This window comes from Stegodyphus dumicola, chromosome 3, assembly GCF_044657685.1.
Source record: "Stegodyphus dumicola isolate Sdum_Otavi_A_Nest chromosome 3, ASM4465768v1".
Taxonomy (NCBI): domain Eukaryota; kingdom Metazoa; phylum Arthropoda; class Arachnida; order Araneae; family Eresidae; genus Stegodyphus; species Stegodyphus dumicola.
The window spans coordinates 106353981-106366136 of NC_140770.1; the positions used below are offsets into that span (position 1 = coordinate 106353981).

The window sequence follows — 12156 nt, forward strand, 5'->3', positions numbered from 1 at the left end:
CCAATAATGGATGAAAAAGGTTTTTTAAGAGTTGGAAGTAGATTAGTAAAATCATCATTAGATGTTGATGAAATCCAGCCTATAATATTACCAAATAATTATTTTTCTCGTTTAATTATTTTGAATTGTCATGAAAAGGTACTTCATAATGGTGTAAATGAAACTTTAGTGCAAGTAAGAGGGAAATTTTGGATTTTAAATGCTAGACGTTTTGTAAAATCTGTGTTACGTGATTGTAGATTTTGTAAAAAATATAATGCTAAAGCTGGACACGAGATATCAGCTCCTCTTCCTGCTGACCGAGTGGAGAAAGCTCAACCATTTGAGGTAAGTGGCATAGATTTCGCTGGCCCTTTGTATTTAAAGGATGGTACAAAAGTGTATATTTCATTGTTTACCTGTGCAGTGACTCGAGGAGTCCATTTAGAATTGTTATCGAATTTAAGTACAAAATGTTTCATTCAAGCCTTACGTAGATTTTTTGCACATAGGGGTATTTGTAGAGTTATTTATTCTGATAATGCTAAAACCTTTAAAACTGCTGATCGTGAATTAAAATATTTGTATAAATTGTGTAAAGATTAAAAAGTTCTAAATTTCCTAGGGAAAAATGGGGTTGAATGGAAATTTATTGTAGAAGGTGCTCCTTCGTGGGGCGGATTCTGGGAACGTTTGGTAAGGTCTGTAAAAACTTGTTTAAAATGTATCTTAGGTAAAGCTTCTTTATATTACGAAGAACTGTATACTGTTTTAGTTGAAGTTGAAGCTGTTATTAATTCTAGACCTATAACTTATGTATACAATGAACCAAATGAACCTGATCCTCTTTCACCATCTCATTTTATAACTGGATCTAGATTGACTGTTTTACCCTCACCTGAATCTAAACTAGAATCTACAAGATCTCAGTTGATTAAAAGATGGAAGCATAGGCAATTGATATTAGAGCATTTTTGGAAAAGGTTTTATAAAGAATATTTGTTAGAATTAAGGTCAGTCATGTTTTCAAAAACTCCAAAGAATTCTCCCGTGTTTAAAATTAAGGATGTTTTACTTGTACGAGAAGATAATGTGAAACGCTGTAACTGGAAGATAGGTAAGATTAAGGAATTATTTCACGGAAGAGATGGTAGAATTAGATCTTGTGAGATTCAGTTGGATAAGTGTGTTGTTAGAAGACCAATTGAAAGACTTTATAATCTTGAAGATCAGTAAAATTGATGCATCCGTTTACGGATGCATGGGGGGGAGTGTTAAGTTTAGGACTATGTATCCTTAGATTGCCAATAGATGGTGGTAGTGTTTGTTTGTAAAAAGAAACTGTGATGTCATAATTATGTATATGTATCAGTTCGTCTTTGGTGTTCGTCAATAAACGTTGTGTGGAATAACGCTCCTCTGTTTATTACTTTATATTTGATTCAGTCTGATTTATTAGAGACTTGCTTATATTTTGTTTAGTATTTAAATGTAGTTATTCTTTCACAATATTCGTCAACACCGTTTAATTCCTGGTCTAGATCCTTTATGTCTATTAATTTTTCTATATCGGCATCTATTTGTTTTAACTTGTTTGATTTTTCATTTAAGAGTCCTAAGGAAATTTCTAGTTCCTCTGCATTCACTTCTGTTTTTGGTAATTCAGTTTCGATTCGGCCAATTAATTTTGTAACGGCAGCCCTTATGTGGCCGCGTTTCCTTTTCAATGTATCGATGAATTCAGTCATTATTTAATATTCAATAATTCAACAAGTATCAACAATTCGCTTTCATCCCGGCAGAGATGCCAAAAAATGTATAATGTGTTCATGATCAATAGCATGATCATTCTTAGAAAATAAAAGGTAAAAAGGCTTACCTTTTAATCGATCTTCTTTTTCGTTCTAAAGCATATCCGGGAATGTTTTATTTTCATTCATCAAAGGCACTACTCACGGAAAGAGAGAGGCTTCTAAGATAATAAGGTATATAATTTACAATCACATCACTAAACTAAAATATATATATAACACAGAAGAGAAGGATTACATGTTTCACTCAAATGTCCATCACAAGTTCTCAAAGTTCTGTTTTAGTTTTGGCTGCGCGCATGCGCAAATCACGTGGTTGTCGGTGAGAGTTTCAATACCCCCCTCCTCAATATTTCTGGCTTTTTGCTGTTACAGAATTGTTAGGGGTAATTTTTCTTTAAAATTTTCAACATTGCAGCTTGGAAAGTTTAGTAAGATTTGAAGGCAAGATTTTTATAGACCCATGATTCTAGGAGATTCCATAAAACTGTGACAAAATATAAAATGTCTCCATGGTATTAACACGTAATTTCTTACTTTTTAGAGAACGTCTGGAAGAACTATGAAAACATAATAATTGAATGTTTTACTTCTGATACTAGAAATTTTTTCTTAACATTTTTCTTTTTTTTTATCTTCCATTTATTTTCTCTACTTTTCACTAGACACAAGCATGGAAAATATTTAAAAAATGCTTCTAATCTTAACCGAATACATGAAGAGAAATAAAAATATTCTTCAAAGATATGTACAGTTATTATTATGTAAATACTCAGTTGTTTACAATTTCAGCCTTTACTATAATTTCCCATTTCTATTTTCTCATCAGAATGCAAATCACATAGAGAGTTTCTAAACTGAGGTTTTGAGTGTAAGACAAGAGTGTGTTTCTTCTTCTTTCCACTTGTTCCTTTAGTTTCTGACAGCTCTTATAATTTGTAATTATTTGTCTTTGCATAACCACTGCCGACATTTGAATTTGTTATGATAATAGAGTTACTGAGCCAGCTTAAGATAAAATTAAATTGTATAGTCTTTGACCACTAGTCCATATTTTTAGCTTGAATTTGACTCTTCTTGTAATTACATCACTACGAGCTGTAATTGACTTTGTTAGCATAAGAACATGCCTTTATGTTCTAACGTCTTTTTAAATAAGAAGCTTATTTTAACCTGTCTGACTGTGTACTTTCAGACATAGTGATAATTTGCTTCACATCTGTTGGGGGGTGGACTATTTAACTTTTACCAGCTCAAGTAAAACTCTCATAGGTACATTTTGGAGAGGTTGACAAGTTATGAAATAAAGCATGCAGAAACAAGTGAGAACATTGTTTTGCGTATTGAGATAAATTTCTAATTGTTAGAAAAAATGCTTCAAGAGAAGGAAATCTATATAAATTAGCCAAAATGTCTGGGAAGTCTTCAAATTAAAAAGATGCATAAATATTTTGTTGAGTGTTGTTACGAAACATAAATGGTTTGTATCTTTTAATGTGTAATTATCTAATATTGTTTAAGAATCAATGTCATAAATTGCATGTATTTTAAACTGTGAAATTTTATTAGATTGTGATTTTAATAGGGCTTTTTTAACAAATATTGTTAAAAAAATTCAGGTTTTTTAAAAAAGAATTGTTAATTGTTAGACTCTAGTCATTATGGATTTACGTGGTTAATATTAAATCTTACTTCTTTTTTAACAAATTGTTAAAAAAGAAGTAAGATTTAATATTAACCACGTAAATCCATAATGACTAGAGTTATCTAATACCTAATTTAATTACTTATAACTCACTGCTTATCCTTCAAAAATATCTCTGCATATTAAAGCGATATTATTGCCTTTCATTTAACTCTTACTGTGGTCACAAGATAAAACACAAAAATGTAAAGTTTCATATAAAACTTATTCTTCGCATCTAGTGAAACTTAAAATAACGCAAAACAACTTATCACCTCTGGTGCTTTAGTAGATTATTAGAACCTTAAAGTATATTAACTGAGTTACAACCCCTGAAACTTTACACTAAGCTAAGACACTAGCTCGTCAGACAGAGCCAATGCCACCTAGTCTAGGTGGCGTTGACAGAGCCCAGCTAACTTTCAAAACTTGCCAACTGTGCTTATATCAGGCCTTTCAGGTTTGTTCTGATCAGCAGGTCTCTCTGTAGGCAGCAGGAGCAGTGACAACAACCAGTCTTTTGTTTTGAATCATGCTGAATGTGATTTTACATCTCATTTTAACCTAAGACTTTTGACATAAAATTTACCTGCTATTTACAAAACCTCTAGACTAAATACGTGGCAAAATGAAACATAAAAGAAAAAAAAACACAATATAAAGCTGTTAGTAAAATGTAAATAAAATGTCCCTAATCTTTCAAACTATGTCCAACGTGTAAAATATTTAATGCTACCTGATAAACTTTATAAAGTGGATTTTATTCTCAAATTTGTTTCATAGTTATGTTTAGTAAGAATGCATCCTACTTACGAATATATTTTATTCTTAGATGGTTAATACAAAAATGGAGTTCAGTCATAAGTTGATTGAATTTTAATTGAATTTATTCATCTCCCATTTGCTGATAGGTCCTTAATTTTTTTCATTAATGGTCCTTAAAAGTACTTAATTTCCATGTGCAGAAATGTGTACAAACAACCCTAATTCAGGCTTTCAAATTTCAGGCAATTTTCTCTGGCATACTCGTGACTAATTCTAGCAGTAACACACCTTCACGAAATAGAGTGCTTATATTTTTTACGTATATGTGCTGCTAAATAAATATAAAATACTTTTAATTTATTTAAAAATATAATTAGATAGATTTCTTTCTTCCTTTAGCTGCAAAATGTCAGCAGAAAAGACATTTTTAAATCCCAATTGGGCAGATTCTAATCTCAATCCTCAGTGAATAAAACAACTATTATTGTTATAAAAGTAATGCTTTGGAGATTATATATATAACAAATGTAAAACATATGTAATTGGCAAATGTTTTGTTTTCAAGTGGTACCATAATTAATTTACCCTCAGCACAGCTAACACACGTTATGTGGATAGCCTGGAATTTTCTTAAAACACACTTGAAAAACTTGGAGGAGTCAGGGAATTTCATTCTGAGATTTATGTGGTAACCCTGTTCCATTAGATATGTCATACAAGTTTATGAGTCCGACTATATGTATTCTTACCCATGTCACAGTCATTTACTTTGATTTTGTAAATTTTGCTTCCAAAATTATTTCTTATGTTTGCTTCATATGAAAATATGGGGCTTATCTGGCTCTATATAGAATCTTGACTTGGTTATACTTGGCACCAGCCAGTACTACCTTAACTGTGATGTTCATCTTAGTTTCTCCACCCCATACTTTGTCATAGAATTAATAGAAATCAATGGTATACGTGCTTACAAGCCATACTGATGAGGGTGATTTTATGCATCCTGTCATGTTGCCCAGAAAACTCTCGTTACAGATAAATTATATTTTTTGTTCTTTTAGCAGCCTCTTGGGGGAGGGTGATCATCGGCTTTTATTTTTGCATTTACTTTGATTTTGTAAATTTTGCTTCCAAAATTATTTCTTATGTTTGCTTCATATGAAAATATGGGGCTTATCTGGCTCCATATAGAATCTTGACTTGGTTATACTTGGCAGCAGCCAGTACTACATACAACTGGAGATATTTATAGCCGATGTCACCCTCGGCTATAAATATCTCCAGTTGTTTGAAATCGGTTCTAAAACTAAGAAATCGCATTTTATGACATAACTAAGAAGCTCACAGCTTGTCTGTGTGATTCACCTCTCTTCAGATGACCAGATGTTTGCAAAGCCACTTATTCTTGAAATCATGAAGTTAAGATGCTGCTTGAAGTCTTTTTGCAAAAGGAATGCTGTTAAACTGAATCCTGTGTGACACAAACAGTATATAATACAAGATTCTGAATCTGTCATCATATTCTTGAATTCTGACAATTACGTATTTTGATATCAAATATCCTATTTTGCTTAAGAAATAGCAAACGGTAATTTAAATTTGGATTTTTTTTATATGTTGAATAAGCATAATTTTGCAAAAATGATTAATTCTTTAACCACGTAATAATGGGGTAAAGAAGAGATTGTTTTAATAAATTTCATAACGTAATTTTTAACAGGTATTTGTTTTTTTATTGTGATATTGGTGAAGTTTTTTTTATGCAGATCAACATAAATTTTATATAAAAAATTCACTAACATAGTTAATATAATAAAAAGAGATCATATTGAATATGCATTTTATTGAATCATATTGTATATTGATAACAAATATACATTACCTTTATGAAATGTATATTCATTGCTGAAAACTTTTAGCATGAAAATTTGTCTTGAATCCAAAAATTTAATGAAAAATTAGATTTTGTAAATAAATAAAATAAAGTTTGTAATTAAATAAAATAAAGGTTTTCGGAAGGAACACTGTGTTTGAAAATTTATCTACTTTTTCATTTCCCAAACAGGTGCTTTGGTGCCAGGAGCTGGAGCCTTTGAAATTGCTGCATATTACTCTCTTGTAAAGTATAAGTCTGAAGTAAAAGGACGTATGCAGCTGGGAGTGCAGGCATTTGCAGATGCTTTAATGGTCATTCCAAAAACTTTAGCTACTAATGCTGGCTACGAAGCCCAAGAAACTATGGTGAAATTGATGCAGCAGTATGGTTCTGCTGGAGGTCAACTTATAGGACTTGATATCAATACAGGTAATCAAGCTGTTTGATTTGCTCTTTTAGTTTTAAAAATTGATAATTGTTGCATAGAATTTCTTTTCTATATTAGATTTATAAATCCTGAAACTTGGAGTCGCTGATTATATAAAGTGAATTTATTCTGATTATAAACCACACAAATAAACACATTTATTGAAAGTAAATAAAAAATGTCTTCATTTGTAATATTAAGTCAATACAGTGGTTAGCGATGTTAACTTATATGTCTATTGGCCAAGCTTGAATCCTAATAGATGGCTTAGATGTGTGTAAATGTAGGCATGTGGCACATAAAAACAAAAATTCTCTTGAGTGGTGGGAGACTAGGATTCTCCTTCAAAATTTGGATGGAAATGAACAGTCACCTAGAAGGGGTCCAAGGATCATGTGAACAACAGACGCAGTCATGTATTTCTCACTTTAATGAAATTTCTTGACTTGTTCTGATGTTACTATCAGATAAGTTAGATTAAGTACTGTAGAATTTATAGTTTATGGTATTGTTGCGAGCGTACGGGTTCGTTACGAAATGAATGCACAAGTCCAATGAAAAATGAACAAAAAAAATTTATTATTATCACAAAATGCTTAAATTCCCTCAGATATTCTTTCAGTTTTACAATATCTCACAGTAGTTATTACTCAAACGTTCAAAACAGCTAGAGAAGGCTAATCCGTGAATTCGCTGCAGTCAACAAGAGCAGTTTCCTAAACAACAACAAACTAAGTAACTACTACGAACTGAGAGGTTTTCCTCCTTTAATAAGATTTTAAAATTATGCGCAAGAATTTTCTAGTACTTTCTCGAAATGAAAAAGAGATATTTATTAAATGTTAAAATGCACGCGCTCGTGTATTTTCAATTTTCCATCTCAGCTTTCTTTTAATATTTGTCACGCATTGCACCGTGCGGGAAATAAATCCATTTAATTAACAAGTCTACTAACATTAGCTGTTTAAATACCAAATTCGTAACACTGCCCCCTTCCCAAGGACTGCACGTCCTGGGCAGTACAATCCCTGGACAGGAAGGCAAACTTACACTGTGGCGTAAATGCAATAAATAATACAAATCAAATACTAAGTACACATTTAGAAACAAAAAGGACCATGGTCTTACACTATTTACAATTATTTACATCACGTACTATGGCCATAGTAATGAGCTAACCTAACCTGTTGTAAAGAACAACTTTAGGTTCAGAGTTCAGAGACTTACAGATCCGAACTACGAGGTCATTCAGCCTGTTTAGGACTGTGTGAGGACCATCCCAAGGTGACTGTAATTCAGGCCTGACTCCTTTTCGTCGAATCGGGTTCCACAACCACACCTTGTCTCCTTTGCTGAATCTATGTCCAGTAGCTCTCGCGTTGTATCTGGTCTTCACTTTCTCCGTCGCCAAGTTCACTCGCTTTCGTGCGGAACGGTGCATCACTTCAAAACGGGCCTGGACATCTTGGATGTGTTCCTCAGGCGATGAAGGCTCATCCGTATGCCGATCAAACAGGCGGTCACAAGGCAGATGAAGGTCTCGACTGGAGAGCATCTGTGATAGTGAATACCCGGTAGTCTGGTGTTTCTCTCCGACCCTAGTAGGATTTTGGCAGATTTCTGAATAGGGTCTTTCACATGAGACGTCGGCGATTCCAGGCGATGATTCCTTTTGAAGATGGATCGTCATGTCTTCAGATGCTGAGAACAGCTTATTGTTTTTGAAGTCTAAGGAAAAATTGTATTTCCTTTAAAAGTCCAATCCGAGTATGCATGGATCTGTAATATCTGCCACATATGCTGTGTGATGGTAGGCGGCACTTCCAAACGTGATGTTCACGTTTAACTTCAGCTGTCTCGATCTTGTCACCAGGCGCAGTCTGAAGGGTAACACAGGATGGCGTCCAAATAAGTTTATCTTTAAACTGTTGAGCTAAATCTCTCCGAATGATGGTAACATTAGCTCCTGTGTCAATGATCATATTGCAAGGAACTCCATCGATGTGCCCATTGATGGACAGTCCGTTACTGTTGCCACTCACTATAGAAATCTTGAGTGCTTTAAAACAAGGTTCTTCATTATCTGGCAACCTCCGTTCCTCGATATAGCCATTAATTTGTTTCCTGCGTCGTTGCTGGGAAATGATCTTATTTTCTGTACCCTGGGGTGTTCTGCAATTCTTTCGTACGTGGCCTTCAGCTCCACAGTACCAGCACTTTGGTTTCTTGTCACTCCTTTTCTGTTTCATGACATTTAATTGTCTGTTTAACCCGCCTTTCTTATTTTCTGTGCTTTGGGGTGTTCTGCAGTTCCTTCGTATGTGGCCTTCAATACCACAGTTCCAGCGCTTTAGGGCTGGTTTCTACGCACCAGTATTCCATCTCAAGGTCTTATAAAATCATCCGCTTTATTATCTGTACCCTGTGGTGTTCTGCAATGCCGTCGTAGATGACCTTCAACACCTTAGAGCCACTTTGTTCTCACTCCTACTCCGTATTAAATCGTCGACTTGTCTGGATAAATCATCTAAACGAGCCATCAATTGATCCACTGGATCGTGGACTCGCACAGCTCTGACTTGGTAGCAATCTCTACGAGTTGCTTGCTGGGCTGCCTCGAACTTCATGGCATACAATAGAGCGCCTTTTATGTCCTTCACAGAGCTTTCTGTATTTCAGGATCATGGATGCCATTGATGAAATATTGCAGAGACAGAATTTCTCTTGTTTCTGTCGGGCACTCCGAAAAAGCATGATGTGACAGCCTTTCAACATCCGTTGCGAGCTCCTGAAGTGTTTCGATTGGCTTCTGTTGGCAGGATTTTAGTTGAAGCCTGCTGTAGTCTTTTAAACACTTCTCCCCAAAGCACAGCTCCAATGCACCGGATAGAGCTTCAAAGTCTAATCTCTGGTTTTCGGGAAGCATCTGCAGGATATCCACTGCGTCTGCTCTCAGAGGAGCAGCGAGATGACAGGCCTTAGTTTGGGAATCCCATCCATTTGCATCCGTCACGATAGAAAATTGTGTCTTACACACCTGCCAGGAGGTCTTCCCATCATATGTCGATAGTTTCAGAGAGGGATGAGCAAGCATTGGTAAAAATTTAAAACCATCTGAATTGCTCCCTGCCGTTGCTACGAATTTCTTTAAAGTATTGACTTCTTTCGAAACGGCTGAAACCCTATCATCAATTTGTTGCTCGACGGCAGAAACTCTTTCTTCTATTTCTTCTTTCACCGAAGAAACTTTCTTCAATTTGAACTTTTATGGGAGAAACTTTTTCTTCAATTTGCCCAACTTTATTTTCAACCACATTTATTCTGCCTTCCATAGCATTGAATTTGGTTTCTATTATGCAGGCAATTTCTCTTTTCATTTTGTATTGACTTTCTTCAATCTTTTCTTGAACTGCTTGCATTTCGCCTTTAACGGATTTCATCTCTTCCTTAAAGGATTCTTGGCCCAATTTCATCTCTTCCTGTCCCACTTCATTCTTTTCCTGATTAGATTTCATTTCTTCTTTAAACAAAGCAAAGGCTGATATCAACTGCCGTAACCCCTTAACTGCCGCGGGCGTATATATACGCCTTGCTCAGCCGATGCATTAACTGCCCCAGGCGTATATATACATCCTTCCAAACTGCTATCATTTGCTTTGCGCTACTACACCTAAAATTATTCGCAAAGTTAATGCATCGGCTGCGCATCTGGGGCAGTTAACGCATCGGCTGAGCAAGGCGTATATATACGCCCACGGCAGTTAAGGGGTTAATTGCTCTTCCATCGCTCTTGTTATTGGCATTCAAACCCCACTCCTGACACCAAAAATGCATACGGGTGCATTGCGTGCATACGGGTTCGTTACGAAATGAATGCACAAGTCCAATGAAAAATGAACAAAAAAAAAAAAATTATTGTAAGTAACTACTGCGAACTGAGAGGTTTTCCTCCTTTCATAAGATTTTAAAATCGTGCGCGAAAATTTTCTAGTACTTTCTCGAAATCAAAAAGAGATATTTATTAAATGTTAAAATGCACTCGCTCTTGTATTTTCAATTTTCCAGCTTAGCTTTTTTTTTAATATTCATCATGCGCTGCACTGCATGGGAAATAAAACCATTTAATTTACAAGTGTACTAACATTAGCTGTCTAAATACCAAATTCGTAACAGTATGATTTGAAGCTAATAAGAAGATAAAAATTCTTTAGTAAGTAGTCAACTTTGCAATTTATTGCATTAAAATTATTTTTAAATACGTGTACTTGAATTTTAACAATCAACAGCAATACTTGCTTTTTGTTAGTGGTTGCAAGGTTTAGATTGTATCAAATCATGTTTAATGATGAATCCCCAGTGGGGTGAGATCAGTGCATTTTACCTCATTGTAGAGTAGCATATAACCTTTACCATCTGCATTATTCTTTGAAAAATCATTGCTACTGATACCTGATCAAATGCAGTTCTACTTCTATTAAATACCTGATAATAGCCTGTATTTTGTTATTGATGTGAATGTTATCTCTTCTGTTGGCCATCTTAATGCTTTTTCTCATGCACTGTATTTCACAGGAGTGTCTACATTGTGTCATACCTCTTCCTTAACCTGCCCAAAAGACTTCTAACAAACATACATACTAGGACTGTGGTCACAACCATCTGTTGATGCATATACAGGGGTTGGACAAAAATATGGAAACACCTTTAAAAAAACATGTTTCTTTGCTTGATATGATGTAGGAAACCCGTTGGCATCCAAAACAGCTTGCAGTCTTCTCGGAATGGATAAATACAGTTCCTGTATGTTTGCCAAGGGAATATTATACCATTCTTCCTGCAAAACAGTGGCAAGTTCAGATAACGAGAACGGTGGCGGTGGATAACGAGAACGCACTTTCCGTTCCAATGTAGACCACAAAGGTTCGATAATATTCAGGTCTGGTGACTGTGGTGGCCAAGGGAGATGGGACAACTCATCCTTGTGCTCAGAAAACCAGTCCTGGACAATGTGAGCTGTGTGAACAGGGGCTTTGTCGTCTTGGAAGACACCATCACCATCGGGGAACAAAGTTTGTACCATGGCATGAACTTGATCGGCCAAAATGTTCATATAAGTCTTGGCAGTCATGTGCCCTGACACAGTTATCATGGGGCTAGCAGAGAACCACGATATGGCTGCCCAAACCATAACAGAACCCCCGCCATGTTTCACTCTTGGCAACAAGCAGTCTGCATTATAGGCTTGAGATGGCGTTCTCCAGGCGTAAACTCGGCCAGAAGTGGGAAACAATGTGAAAGAAGACTCATCAGACCATATTACTCGCTTCCACTGCTCTATAGTCCAGGCTTTATGACTTAAACACCACCTTTTCCTGTTACGGGCATTAGCATCACTGATGAGTGGCTTCTCAATTGCAGCACGGCCAGCAATTCCCTGTTTATGAAGCTCCCTTCTAATTGTTTTGGTACTCACAGGGTTCGCTAACACAACATTCATTTCAGCAGTAACTTTTGCAGCTGTGGTCTTATTTTTCGTCACAATTGCCCTTATTGATCATCTGTCACGATCACTCAGGACACACTTTCGTCCGCACTGTGATTTAGCAGATGATGT

At 35.5% G+C, this 12156-nt stretch overlaps 1 protein-coding gene across 1 annotated transcript in view; it reads left to right on the plus strand.

Moving 5' to 3' along the window:
* The window catches only part of CCT6 (chaperonin containing TCP1 subunit 6), a 52735-nt gene that overhangs the window by 36305 nt on the left and 4274 nt on the right, over positions 1–12156 (plus strand). Inside the window, exon 9 of the mRNA XM_085813119.1 lies at positions 6305–6544. Within this exon, the coding sequence (XP_085669245.1) occupies positions 6305–6544 (240 nt within the window). The remainder of the gene's footprint in view (positions 1–6304; positions 6545–12156) is intronic.